Raw genomic sequence first — 15,309 nt, forward strand, 5'->3', positions numbered from 1 at the left:
GTACTAAGATAACTGAAGAATATCTTTTATAAATAATATACATAAATACTTAGAGTATACATACAAAAACCCAGACACTGAAAAACATTAATGCTCATCACACAAACATTTTCCAGTAGTGGGAATCGAACCCACGGCCTCGGACTCAGAAAGCAGGGTCGCTGCAAACTGCGCCAATCGGCCGTCATGATCAACAAAACAATGACCGACAATGATCAAGTGGCAAGCAGTTGCAAATAAAGTGGTTGTTGAAGAAGCAGTGTAAAGCATTTTAAATATTCTTTAGCTCTTATTAATAATAACAGAAAAGATAAATAAGGATCGGGTTTTCCATGTGGTGACGTTAGATCAGAATACAGTTCTCACGACACCTCCTCTTGTCACGGGTGTCGTACGAGACGACTAAGGGAATGTAACGTAAAACGGGCAGCAGAGTCCTCTGTGTCTGTACTCTACTACTTCCATCTTCTGCGATCTCTAACCCCCATCGTGATGATTGTGGGCATTCCCTATTTTTGGGAGAGGCATTCAGTCCGGTAGTGAATTGTTATAGGCTTTTGATGAAGCATAGATTTATGAACTCAATCACTATTACACTGTTTTTTCTGTGCTGGGGAACGCATTTGTATTAATGCGGACACATCGGTACTGCTTAAAACTACACTGCAAATTGTAATAGCGATTGGTAATACGCTTTTTCGATAAGGAAATTTGAATCATGTGTTACAGTAAATTTATAAAGTGGTTAAGTAATTAAACATTTGATAACTATAAATGCATATTTGCCAGATATTTATGTTCATGCCATTGAGTTGGTGGGTATTTTGATATAAATACGACTGCATTATCGATGTACCGCAGTCCTACATGGACTTTAGCGATGTAAAGATACCTCCCGGTGTCTTAGTCGTTTATCACATGTCACAACAAAAGATATTATATTAGATAAAGGTAAAACACAATATGCATCGAAATATTTCGCCCAAGTGTTCCAACGATAGCGAGCCTTTGCATATTTAGCTTTTTAGTCACAGCGGATCAGAGTTGTAAATTTGACAGTCATGGCCTATTGACATTTGTATAGGTCACAAATCCAATTTGTATAGAGCTCTGTGGCGAACTTGTAGCCTATAAATCCGCTGTATTATTTTTATCAACAATATCACAAATGAGACACTAGATATTTTGGGATAAACAACGTGTAAATTAAAATCGAAATATGTATTACTTCAGTGGCTTTACAGGTGGGTACATTATTTACTGTCCCTGAGACTTTTATGTGAAACCGAAACGCTAATAAGTAGTTTTTGAATAAACCAACGCCATAGTTTTTACTGAAAGAAATCAGATACAGCCCTAGCATCTGTCGGTAGGTAGGTACTATGCATGTGTCGGTATTTTATCTTCAATAGGGTTGTCATAAGTAAAAACTTATAATGTTATGAATTAGTGTGGAAAAATAAATATGCTTCTTTTGATTTAATATTTTTATAGTGTATTCCTTATGAAATATATTTATGCATCCTTCAACAGTATTTCGTAATTCAGTTACACGTTGTATAAGAAAAACGTGAAAACGTGATCCCTTTATACGGGCCTCATAATTACGTTTACAGCCAGCCACTCAGCAGGTGGGTAAATATCACTTGCTTCAACGGTGAATACATTGTGAGGAAACCAGCATGCCTTAGACTTCTACATAATGTTTTCAAAGGTGGAGTCCACCGATCCGCTGCGGGCCAGTGTGGTGGACTACGGTCTTAAACTCTTCTAATTTTGGAAAGAGACGTGCCCTGTAGTGAGCTGGTAATGGTTTTATATCATGATTATGATCAATCAATCAAGCAACTTTGATATTTGCTATGGACGTATTTATTGTAACTAGATTAACCAAGTTTCTTTTCTGCAGGATCGGAACCAGTGATGAAGGAGACAAAGGATCAGAAGATGTTGTCGCCAGAGTACCGCCACACTGTCACATCACGATCAAATGCACAAGAGAGGTAAGAGATAAAAGATACGAGATTATTATTATACATACATTCCCAATGGACGTCCCCACTTGACTTTAAATACATAATATAAAAAATAAGCCGTACAAATAATATGTCTATATTAATTGGCCGTGGTTTAAAAAAAATGTCGTGCTGAAAATATATTAGAGAAGTGGCATCACATAATGTGGCATCATGTGTAAATGACCCATAAAGCATATCAAATTAGTTCGTCAGACAAAGGAAAATGACTTGGCAGACTTCCCATTTATTACCAAGTAGGTACTTTCTAGCTGTCTCTAATTAGCTTGCAACTATATTATAACATAGGTATTCTGCGTCCTGATGTTTTGAGTACACCGAAAAATTTCCTATAATCTTCTTCGGTCCCTGAATTTCTCCCGACTCAATGCGGCACATTCCACAGACCTCGACCGAAGTACAGCCTCGTGTAGCACGTCCGTGACCTATTTCGAAATACGAGTAGTTCTGTACACGTGCTGTTTCCCTGGTCTCTTATAAATCCATCTGATGTCCTACATAAAAATGAGGCTTTGCATTAAGTTCAAATAAATCTTTACATCCTCAAAACTAACCTTAACTGAAGGGCTTCAAGGCCGCTCTCTCCAAAAATGTTTAAAAGTGTGTAATGGGTAACTTTTTCGTGGTAGTATCTACATAATAACCCTGCAAATAATAATAATATTTACAAGATAGACTCATCGAAAACTTTAAATATCTAAACAAAATTAGAAAGAAGGAAATGAAATTATTAAAATTATCGAAAAGGGTTGTCGAGTCTACCGGTGATCCTAGAGCGGGCAGTTACGTTGGCCAACGAATTAGTTTGGCCATCCAAAGGGGCAATGCTGCGAGCATCTTAGGAACTGTGCCTCGCTGCGGTGGTTTCGAAGACGTTTTAGATTTTATTTAGTTTTACATATTTTACTTTAGGTTATATTTATAGAACAAATGTGAAAGGAAGAAATAAATAAATATAATAAACAAAATTTACAGTGTCAAAATTTTTTCTATTTGCTTTATTCTTCACAAAGTTCTCTATGGAATATGTAGCATTATCTGTAGACCTGTTGCTGTTGTGTTCAGCTGAATTAGCACTTCTGTCTGACCGACAAACAACGCAAAGTGAAACTGCTGAAAATTTTGCTCGGCATCATAGACATAAAACTTTTTTTGTTCTTCCACTTTCGAAAACCCTTTTTCGGCAGATCGCAATTTCAGAATGTGTTAAAAATACTTTTTGAGTCTATGCATGAAGATTTTTTAATAACTGATAGTTCCTTGCTTCCCTTTTCCAGCTAATTCCAAACGAAAGCCCTTGCATAGTAGCGACAATGGTACAGGGTAGGTAATAAAGGAAGGGCATAGTGCATAGGGGATCTGTGATCTTTTGAGTAGTGTCTGCCCTTGAAGAGATACGAGAACCTTTTAATCTCACGATATCTACGCAGCTTTGTTTTGTTTATTAAAAGGCAAAGGGCATATTTCAATTCTACTTTTACTCGCATACCTATTTATAAATGAGCTTTTACTTTTTATTATTTTAGGGAGAGAGTAGAATAAATTATAAATCGCATATTAGATAAAAAAACTCACTTAAAAAAAATTGGTAGGCTGTAAAGTCGGCTTACTGACGATAGTTGAACGTGACAACGTCGTAAGAAAATACTGATGCAATGGTTGCATTTTTCAAAAGAAAATTTTAATTTTATTTGTTTGATAGATATTATCGTTGCTATAAACAATTGACACCACATTCACTTTTCACTGCACTTCATCCTTGCCGAAAACATGTAAATGTATTATTGTATAGAAGCTGTCCACACGGACGCATCGCTCACTCAAGTAGGAGAGAGACAGATGTCGAACGCGGAGGCCGACTGTGCCTCTTTGTCGCTCGTTCCGCGCTCTCGCTTGCACTTGCCTTGAATGGAACGTCTCAGAGCGAGGTAACGCCGCATACGTCATGTATTTTCGTGCGTGCAGCCGGCTCCATCGAATTATAAGACGTTGTCACGTCAAAAGGCATATTTTCTTAGACAGCATTGATAGTAATTGAATTTTTTTTAATTTGCTTCGGCCGGAATTGTTGCAACGCTGTGTTCGCTTAAGGGCACTCTGATTGCCGAAGTAATTACAGGCGCATGAGGCTTAAAACCTATGCCTCAGGTTGATGGACACATGGCGGCAAGTTCCAGGACGAGTTCCTTGCTTGCCCTGCAAAGTGTCGCTCTGTTTTTTGATGGTATTCCAATCAGGTGGGCTTTGGCTGTCAATTATTAATATAATATAATACATAAAAATAATGTGCTAGATGTTTAAAGTCATAATTATTACCTACAAAAAAAGTCTGGGAGGCTATATGTCTAACTGTTAGGTCAAAATAACCGGTTTTTGTTATAATTTGTCAATCAAAACACGGGTACAATCTAAAGATGGTGGCATTCCTATCATGAATTCAATCCTTATCCAAATAAATAGATTTATAATATAAATTGATTATGTACCTGCAAATTCCTCTTTAAATTATTCAAATTTGACCTATGTTTAGAAGTTACAACGGGTATAGAAATGCTAAAAGCAAGAAAAATGCAGAGGGCCGCCCGGCCGCGTATTAAACAGTTTGGAAATAAAACTGGACCCCGTAGGTGGCGCTGCAATTAGGTTCTTAGTTTTTTTAATACAAGTTGCGCGGGTCAGCTATTATTTAATATTTCATATAACTTTAGTACCATATGGGATTGAATAGGCATTCTCCAAGCAATCGTATAAGACTACAAAATCCGCATTTTTTTCAAATGCTGTTTTAAAAAAGTGAAATGACTTTAACATTAAGAGAACGGAGTACATATTACTAAGTGCCCTAATCATTCCTTCAGTTTCCTTGGTCTGGCAAAAAGTGAAACCGCCGTCAAAACGCATTAACAAATACCAGGCAATCATAAAGCACGTGTAGTAATCAACACCACAGGGTAATTTAAGTGAAACTCTCTAATCTCCGCAGATTGCAGGCTTTAACGGGCTGTCCGAGGCGGTGCGACGGTTGGATTTCTCCTCCGCAGTCCGCGACGTACGCAGGTTCAATTACATCTGTGCGCTGTTGGAGCTTCTACTCGGAGGGCAGAAGTTGACTAATTTGCCAGGAGCAGCTCAGAAGCTACTGTTGTCTATGCTTGAACAGTTGGCAGATCACGGTATATAATACATCTTTTTAAGTTATCTTTTTTAATCTTTTATAATTTATATCCTTGGCCCTCAGGATGTAAATTATGGTCCCTTTTTTATGTATGTACTTGTATCAAGGTGTCCATAGTCAATTTATAATGGTTTTTTTTTTATTTTTCTACTAGTACTTGCATCTTAAGCAAACAGCAGCCAGAAGTTTGCACCATCATAATTATGAACCCATAAACTACACAGCACATTTTTCATGATATTTTCCTTTAACTTTCAAGCAATTGATATTTTTTATTAATGTTTTTAGTATCTAAATCTTCGGTTTATTCCATAATCGATTTTATTGTAATTCTTTTGTTATTCCATTAATACTGGCTTCTTATGCAAACTACAGAGCAAAGATGACGGCCGAGTGGCACAGTGGGCATCGACCCTGCTTTCTGAGTCCAAGGCCGTGGGTTCGATTCCCACAACTGGAGAGTGTTTGTGTGATGAACATGAATGTTTTTCAGTGTCTGGGTGTTTATCTGTCTATTATAAGTATTTATGTGTATTATATTCATAAAAAAATATTCATCAGCTATCTCAGTACCCATAACACAAGCTACGCTTACTTTGGGGCTAGATGGCAATGTGTGTATTGTCGTACTATATAAAAAAATATATATATATAAAAAAGATGTTTTTATCGCCGTCATCATTATCAAACCAGTACAGGCCCCCACCTCAAGAAGTGGTGTCCTTGAGAACATGATGGGTAACTCTCAGGAATGCAGGTTTAATACCTTTAAAGCAAGTGATATTTATTTGCTAAATTAAAAGAGGCCCATAATACCGGAGAGTTGGCGTATCGGGGATCAAACTCTGTTCTCCCGAAAGGGATGGGATTGTTAACCACTGGGATATCACATCCTTTCTTATTTACAGTCGCACAATCAAAACAGAACCTAAATGCGCTTCGAGCATTGCTAGTAGCGTTATCAGCTTTACGTGAAGCGGAGCGACGTGCTTGCTGGGGTCGGCCGTTGGGTTCCCGCGCATTGTGGGGACACCACGATCACGCCATCGCCAGAATCAACCATATCGCTAATAGTATACGCATTACGGAGGTAAGTTGAACTCCACCTTTTTCTATTGCCCTAGTACTTACATAAGTGTCAGGTGATAGGAACGGCTAGCTAAAATTCTAGCACGGTATTCCAGGGTCACATAAGTATCTAACTCAAAACTGTATATTTTGCCAATTTGTGTATTTTTCGATTTACTTGTTCTTTTAAAACTTAAGAGAAGATAACTTTCTCAATTAAATAGCGGCTACTTGCGAGTTGCGACTTCTTATAGAACAACTTTTGATTAGTAATTTTCGTGTCCATACAAGCTTTTACCCCCGACCTACCGCGTCGCATTGATCACCCGCGCTATAACATCTTTTCCTCCTTAAATTGTTTAATAACCTATAAACCTTTCTCAACAATTGAGCTATCGAATGAAATACAGACTTTTCAAATTGGACTATGTCCCAAATCTACGAACAATTAAAATGACCGCCTTCAAACATCATATTTTAAGGTATAGATATAGTTTCGCATAGACATAAATTCGCGCAGGGACCAAAGAGATAAGTAATATAAGGAATTCACAAGGTGATTAAACATTCCGTTTCATCACCTTGTCATGCAAATATCGGGTCGAAATAAACATGAACCCTCTTGAGCTATTGTTAATGCGCACGCTAGACGTTTGATGGAACGTGAAAGCATAGTTAGGTATTACAGCCTACCCAAATTTCCACCCTAAAAGCTTGATCCATTCTAAATAGGTTTTTAAAAAGTACTATCATCAACACAATGTTTTTATACAGGTGTATTTGCAGGCACATACATGATGTTTAAGCTATTTCTTACTTTTTTTTCTGTGCTCTTGGCAATGGTATTCTAATTTAATCAGGTGGGCCACGTTCTTGTCAGACAATTATTACTATAAAAAAAAAAAAAGTTTGGTCGATTGTAAATCGGTTTTTAGAAAATAAATATCAAGCTTATATCCTACATATCCTTTATAACAATCCATCTATCAGTTATCTTTTAGTATATAGTTTTTAAGACTATAGTTTTTAATAACAATCCATCTATCAGTAATCTTTTAGTATATAGTTTTTAAGACTATAGTTTTTAATAACTTAAAGCAACAATATTTTTGGCAATAAAGCCATAGATCATTTTTTGTTAAATAAAAACGTTGCCTTTATAATTTTGCTGAAATTTGCTATGTGTTCACGTTGTTTTGTTCCAGCCGGGCCCAGAAGTAATGCCAAAACTTCACGATTTGCCTGAGGAGTGCATCAGGGAGATATTGTTGAGGATATCGGATCACAGGGATTTAGATGTAAGTGTTTTATTGAAGGCATTCTACTATTTAAAAAAAAAAATCCTTAAAAAATATTTTACCTTCGACATCTGGGATAAATAAAAAATATATATATACACTCATCGCCATCTAGCCCCAAAGTAAGCGTAGCAAGTGTTATGGATACTAAGATAGCCGATCAATATTTTTATGAATATAATAAAAATATTCATCAGCTATCATAATTTTTATGAAGCGTTGATAGCCCAGTGGGTAGGACTCACTTTCGGGCGAGTTCGAATCCCAGCATGCAACCCAACACTTTTCTTAGTTATGTGCGTTTTAATTAAAATATTCAATGGTAAGCTTCAATGGTGAAGGAAAACATCGTGAAGAAACCTGCATACCTGAGAGTTCTCCATAATGTTCTCAAAGGTGTCTGAAGTCCACTAAGCCGCACTGAGCCAGCGTGGTGGACCTTAACATCTCATGGTGGGAGGAGACCCGTGCCTTGTATGCCGTGCCGTGGGCCGGTAATGGGTTGATATGATGATGGATAGACATAAATACTTATAATATAACACTTGTTGTACAATCTACTATTTTTCCAGTCAGCATCCTCAGCGTGGCCAGTGATGGCGTCGGTGTGCTCGGAGCAGCGTGTTTGGCGCGAGCTGGTCATCTTCCACTTCACACCGCAACAAGTTGACTCCCTGCCAAAAGGAGAGGGCAAGGACGTTGACTGGAAGAAAGTCTTCCATCAACTACGGAAGTGAGTTCTTCATACGCATATACGAATGAAGCAATTGTTTTTTATTACACCCTTTTTATAAGCTTCCCCTGTATGTTTGTAACAGACTCCTTTAGACTTGATGTTAACCCTTTTCAAACGGTATGATGTCGTTCTCTGTAGATATATTGATATATTGACGACCGATGACAATACACTAATTTGTTAAGATTATTCCATAATACATTTGCCAATTTGCGAAATAAGATTTTTGTTAATTTATATAATTTTCATCTATAGTCGATAAGGCTGGACTAATGTTAATTTTAATTTCCAACCATTATCATTAGCCGTTTTCTCTAATATTAACAAAGATTGTGATTAATTAATTTTGCTCTAATAACAATATAATTTATAAGCCCGAATATTACGTTCTTGAAGTTATTTCTTGTTCTTGGGCCGCCATTTATATCTGGCATCCCTATTCCTGGGCCTTAGTATTAGATTTCTTATTGTGTTTGGATACTCTTTGTAGGACTACTTACTATCTCTCACACTTAGGGCAAATCCGCCACTGTCTCTATGTGTCTTCTTCCCGGTAATTCACCGCACCTGTGGTAGAGTCACTACACCAAACTCCGCGAAAACAAAGAGAATCAGTAATTTATAATTTCTTAATTTTTTTTTTCTCTACCCAAACGTTTCGCTCCGAAACCGGAGGAGTTTGAATTTACAATGAATCAACTCATATTGTTCTAGGTTGTACGGGCTAAGGGAAGACGCTCAGTATGCAGAGACTCTTTCCTTGTGCCGACACTGCAAGTGCCTTTTCTGGCGGTCGCTGGGCCACCCTTGCATAGCCGATCAGGTAACTGAATCATCATCTTTTTCGCAGTCCTAACGCTGTGGTCTAATAAGTGGGAGATTACGAGTTTGATTCCTTTTAAGCTTATTTTTAGGATTGCATATGAGCTTTTAAGCTTTTTATTACAATAAAAATCAGAAGTGTAGGATTCGAGACTGTAAAACGACATTAGGTCCATTTATTTTTTCAAATTACGACTACACCGTCGTATCAAACACTATACCGTCAAAAAAACGTGTCTTATGTTTATTGTTTTAGAGTTGCAAATCCTGCACTGATTTGCATTTTCTTTTCGCCCAAAGTAGGCAAATTTGAAAAAAAAACTAATGAAATGAATGAGGTCCATTTTACTCTGACGTTTAGTATTTCCATACTCAAAAACGACTCTTCAATTGAGTGTGTACTGATATCTAATATTTGTATTATATTCACAGTGTCCGGAATACCGCGAGCGACTGAAGGAGGCAGGTGGCCCCCTACCACCGCACCCCGTCCCGCCCGCAGCCTTCCTCAAGTTCTTCTCGCTTTAAATACAGATTCAAAATAATATAAAGAAGCGCTTTTTAAAGGAGTACCGCAGCATTCGCCTTAAGCCGTTCACAGAGTCGTAATAAATTACGTAACGGTGATAATTCTGTTATACATAAACTCTTAATCTATAACTATGAATAAAAATTAATCTCTGAAAAATTTCGGAGATTAATTTTAATTTTTTTACAACCAGATTGGTTTTTTTTTTACCCTATGACATATTTCAATTTTTTTTCTTCTTTATTCTTTCCCATAGGGCAAAGGCAAAGGTATATACCGTACAGCCAAATGTGTACCGTGAAATGGGTACCATTTGGAGGTTTATAATTTTTTTTAATTATGTGTATTAATAATATTGTGTTCGTTAATGTCGGAACAAGGACTATTTTAGCATCAACGTGAAAAGGACTGCACTACTTTAAAACCGGCAAAATTATATGAGAGATAAATGTATAACAGAGTTAACACCAATATCGTATTAGATTCCTCTATACCGTATAACTAACATATCTTAGGTATAATGATACAGAACCGTTCACGCAATACCGCGTAAGTGGAACAGCTACCGGCTGCTCCCTTCAAAAACTGTTCGCACAAGTATCCAATGAAAATGCTTCAGCGCTGGATACTACAACTCAAAAGTTACTGAATGTAAGGGGCAGTAAATAATAATAACGGGAAAACAAAATGATCATTTTTTTTAAGTTTAGTAAAATGCCAAACTTTACTTACGCGGCATGTGCATTAACGGTATAAAGCAATGTTAGTTACGCGATATTATTCACGATGATTTTATTAATATTGTTAAGTGGCGTGCACTCCATACATGCATTAAAACACTGCCTACACAAAAAAAATAACTTTACGCTTTTTTTTTCATATCGTCAGCATGCCAAAAACTCATGCATTGTGTACGCTACTAGTTTTATATGTAAAATGTTAGTGACTAAACACTGGGCCACTGCCTGGTTACATAAGCGATCCATCATATCAGGCGATTCAACTTAAAAATTGTCGGGAATACACCAACCGAAATTGATGTTATCACTTTTAGTCTTTAATGAATACCACAATAGAAACTCCGATGGCAATACGCTTAATGAGCAAGGTCGTGGCCATGCAGAAATTCACGTAAATCAGGTTAGGTACGTATCTATACAAAGCAATCGAGCTTGCCAGTATCCTTAAAGTACATTTCAGTGACGGATTCGAATTTTAAAATTTAAAAAGTTCCTCAGTTCCCTTAGCAGATTCCTGCACAGGCAATCGTCGCTGTTTCAGTGTCGAAATAGTATAACGTCGCAGTAAAATGGAACTTATCTTTACCAATTTAAAGCACAAATTCGTCCACACTTCTACAGCCAGCATTCTTTGATGAACAATTTTAAGATTTAGCAACTCTAAAATGAGTGCCATTAAGTTTATTTCAACTTTGACGTTATTGTGTATCGATACTCAAAACCGCTTCCAGGATTGCGGAAGTCTTCTACAAACTAAGATTGGCAAATTAGAACCTTATATACTAAGGGCAAAGCTTATGTGTCACGCGGCAAATTTTTAAGTATCAGTATTAAACAGCTCCTAATTTAGCGTTTCTAATCCTTAGTTTCTGAAAAAAACACTTGTAGTACATACTCTAAGGTCACTGAACTTTTATACCAGCTGATCGAGGCAACTTGGTGACTGTCGACGACATTCTCAGGTTTTGGGTAATTAGACATGATTAAATTCTGATAAACCCACGACAAAAATAAATTCTAACAATCTAGCTGCTAGTAGCTATACCTGACGAGGTCTTTAAGTCCATTATCTTACTTGCCTTTTAAGGAAGAAATCTGCCAGATTATATATTATACTAAAAACTTGATCACTATAAATAAAAAATTTGGTAATCTTAAGGTGACAGGATGTATAAAAATCCACGTTTTTCAACAATGACTTCAAATCGTCCAATAAAATAGTTGGTCAAAAATATCATATTAAAATATATAAATAAGGAGTAAAAGTACCATTTCAGTATTTAATTTTCCTTTTATTACTATTAGACAAAGTTGTATAGCTTATTCCTTCTGATCGTTAATGAAAATAAACAAAAAAATACAAAAATATGGTAGCTACTCATATATGCAATGAGCTATTATATTTTGTATACCAACTAAACAACTATTATATAATATCATAACAAGTAATTTTTTTATAGGATCTGTTTTGAACATTTTCTATTTTTTTATGTTACATCTTTAAATAAGATTATAACAGGAGAATTTAAACTTTTTAGTTATTGCTAGGTAATTTGACCGCCCAACTATGCCAGTTTTTTACTATAATTGTGCTACAATTTGAACCAATATTATTTTAAATGTGTACTAAAATGACTAATACCTGAATTGTAGATGTATTCAAAATACTTCGTGATATAATTCCCAAATTATTATTGACTTTGTTGTGTTTTCTATAATTATTAACAAATTATATACCAGTGAGTTTTTGTTGTTTTAACTATTAACATATTCATGTTTTTGTATTGTTAAGTTTTAAGTTAATATACACAAAATATGGCTAAGTAATTTCGTGTTTTAAACTTGTGAGAAAAATAACAAGTGATTATTTATTACATTGAGATATATTTATATCTATATGTATATATTTCTGCTGCATTGGTAGAAGGGACTGCTAATAAATTTATTTTAATTTTAGACTGAAAATCTCTAATTTTAATGAGTATAAAAAGCTTATAAACTTACAATGAGCTAACCTAACTATTAAATATAATAATAGATTCATATTAACCTATATTTCTATAATATCACATCACACATTACCATAAATACATATTTTTGTATAAGGTTAAATTAATACAAGGCTGTGCCCAGATCCTCTTTTACATTCTTAACATAAAACAAATTTATCTTTGTGATAAAAGAAGATAGAATCGAAGAATCATAGCATTTTGACATTGAAATGTTTGATTCATAGAAAACATAGAAGGTGAATTCATACAAACTCTGGAGAATAGCAATTTATAAACTTTACAAAAAAAATGCAGATTGATTTTTGTTATGATTTCAATGGAAAAGAGGATTGTGGGCCTTGATTTAAAAAAAAATTGGGCCTAAATTAGGATAGTGGGTATCCAATTTGTAAACAAAGTCTGCATTTCTGTTAGACAAGTTCCGTTTTAAAAATATGTCCTAATTCCAGACCTTTTATGTTCCATGCGAATTTTGCAAGCAAGTGCTTCCACCAGAGATAGCAGAATCATGTTTCCAACACTCAAAGCATTTGAGGCTAGCAGAATTATGTTTCCAACACTCAAAGTATTTGAGGCACTTGCTTGATAGAAATGTGATCTTTAAATTAATTTTAATAAAAGTAATGTTAAATATCTAAGTCTGATTAAAGTTTATCAAAGACTGCCGAAAGAACTGCATGAATTGCAGAGGGTTACTCATTGTTTGGTACAGTGTCTCCTCTAATGTAATGGAATGGTCTTGGAGGGGCACATGGTTGTAATAGGTATTGAGCACTGTCACTCAAGATGTCAGTGCATGCTTCGCTTGGGTAGGCCCCGTACCCTTTTCAGGCTCCATAAACTATTGGCTTATGGTGACGGCAGACCACACATTGTCATCACCCCTCCTCTTGCAGCGTGGGCTACCAAGTGTATAAAAGAGCGAAAGGGCAGCATTGCCCAGTTGCTCAATTCCCTATTACCAACCTGTCTCCCCAGCATGGTGATTATGGGCAAACCCTGCCCTTGGGAAAGGTCTTTAGGTCAGTAGTGGATTATATGCTATTATAATATTATTATAGGATGATTGTTTAATTTACAAAAAGGCATACCTACAGTTCTTTTGGCAGATTGTGATGAACTGATTACATCACTGTCAAAATAATGTTCATAATGAGGTTTTAGAGTAGTATGTAGTTGTTGATCTATAATGTGATATTTTAAGATAATTTTTGAAAAGCAAATGAAGTGAAGTTACACTCTGCAAGTACTTTATTGCTGTGTACCACACATTCCTGACTATAACATAATTAAGCATGGAGGATGTTTAAGTTATCTAATCTACTTATGAAGTTAAGTTAAGTTGTTGCTCAGATATGACGTAACATCAGGACTCTGGACAATCATAACTTTATTTTCATATCTAAAGAATAATGGTAAAAGAATTAGCAACTATACCTACTATACTTGTGTACAATGTCAGGAATGTGTGGTAGCAGTTAAAACAGTACATGTTAATAAAAAATTACTTTCAACTCATTTCTGATTATGACGTGATCTCATCTAAATAATTCTCAAGGGTGTAACTAAAAGAGCTGACAAAATTAGGTAGATGTAAGTTTTAATGTAGAATTAATGCAGCATACATTATATTTAGTCATTTTTAGTTAATCTGTGATGTGTTTGTGCAAAGGAATTGTTTTTTTTTTCTGTGTCTATGTTCTCTATATGGTGATCTTTAAATAAAGTTATTTTGAGTATGCAAATTGTTTTTGTTTTTTTTTGTTATCCCTGGTTCACACACTTTATATATCAAAATGACAAACTAGGAAATGAGACAGAGGGGCATTAGTGGGTTGTATCTGAAATATAATTTTAGCAACCTACAATTGGTTTAACAAATACATGTTGTTTTTAAACAAAAATTACTACACGGGAAGGGTTCTCCTGGGTTTATATTTATTATTTATTTAGCAGTCAGTTAGTCCTTACTTAATTTCTAAGCATTGGGGATTGGCCCTTACTGATTAGCAAAAACACGCTAATATGGTGTAAAACCTGGCTAGCTAACATTCATGTTCTCGAGAGGGGAGGGATATTAATTTATAGATTTTTCTGCAGCCTTTCTCACCTTTTTTATATTTTGTTATTCACACTGTTTTTGGTTTACTTCAAGTTTCTAGTTTATTTTAGCTGAATTAAAGTTCTAAGGCTCTACCTCAATGAGCAGAAGTATGAAGACTAATTTGTTCAGACTTAGTACTAATATTTTTATCCCTGGTGGATATTATTTCTACTAGGTAATATTGAATTATAAGGGATTGATGAGTCTGTACCAGCAGTTATTGATATACTTGCTGTTATTGATTTACATTTTCCATAGTATTATATTACATTAAGATTGCAGGAAACTTGAGGGTCTTTTTTTAAATTTTATACTTATATCTACTTGGAAACTAATGAAATGATTCTTGGTAATTTAAATAAAATTTACGTTTAATATTACGCAATTAATTTTGTAGTATACATATACATAGCAAATTATTTACATTAGATACACGTCTTAGATTATCATATTTCTAAAATTATTTTTTTTACCCTAGTTCACTTTTCGCTTTTTCACAGTGTCTCACCAAGTCTTTTAATTTGTAAACTAAATCTTGCAACTGAAGGGTGCCGCAAGTAAACCGCACATCTTCGCCATCTGTTTTCAGCACTACAGTATATAATAAATTGTCTGATCCAACACCGGGCGTATTTGTAAGGACCTCTAATTTCCATTCAACATTGGTAATTCGTGGTAAGAAGTTCGATCCAGCACTATTAGGTTCCATATTTGCTAACACAAGGTTTGTTTAAGTTCTCACTGTATATATTCTGGGCATAGAATTATTTAAGTTTATGCACATCAAGT

General features: G+C 35.3%; 1 protein-coding gene across 2 annotated transcripts in view; it reads left to right on the top strand.

Annotated features, from left to right (window-relative positions):
* The window catches only part of LOC120630251 (F-box only protein 32), a 32,979-nt gene extending 21,234 nt beyond the window's left edge, over positions 1-11,745 (top strand). For both annotated transcript variants that reach the window (XM_039899403.1, XM_039899404.1), the window contains 7 exons: positions 1,910-2,003; positions 5,020-5,209; positions 6,120-6,301; positions 7,485-7,577; positions 8,150-8,310; positions 9,028-9,136; positions 9,568-11,745. In XM_039899403.1, the coding sequence (XP_039755337.1) occupies positions 1,910-2,003; positions 5,020-5,209; positions 6,120-6,301; positions 7,485-7,577; positions 8,150-8,310; positions 9,028-9,136; positions 9,568-9,663 (925 nt within the window). In that variant the 3' untranslated portion in view covers positions 9,664-11,745. The remainder of the gene's footprint in view (positions 1-1,909; positions 2,004-5,019; positions 5,210-6,119; positions 6,302-7,484; positions 7,578-8,149; positions 8,311-9,027; positions 9,137-9,567) is intronic.
* The last annotated feature ends 3,564 nt before the right edge of the window (positions 11,746-15,309 follow it).

This window comes from Pararge aegeria, chromosome 16 (assembly GCF_905163445.1).
Source record: "Pararge aegeria chromosome 16, ilParAegt1.1, whole genome shotgun sequence".
NCBI classification, from domain to species: Eukaryota; Metazoa; Arthropoda; class Insecta; order Lepidoptera; family Nymphalidae; genus Pararge; species Pararge aegeria.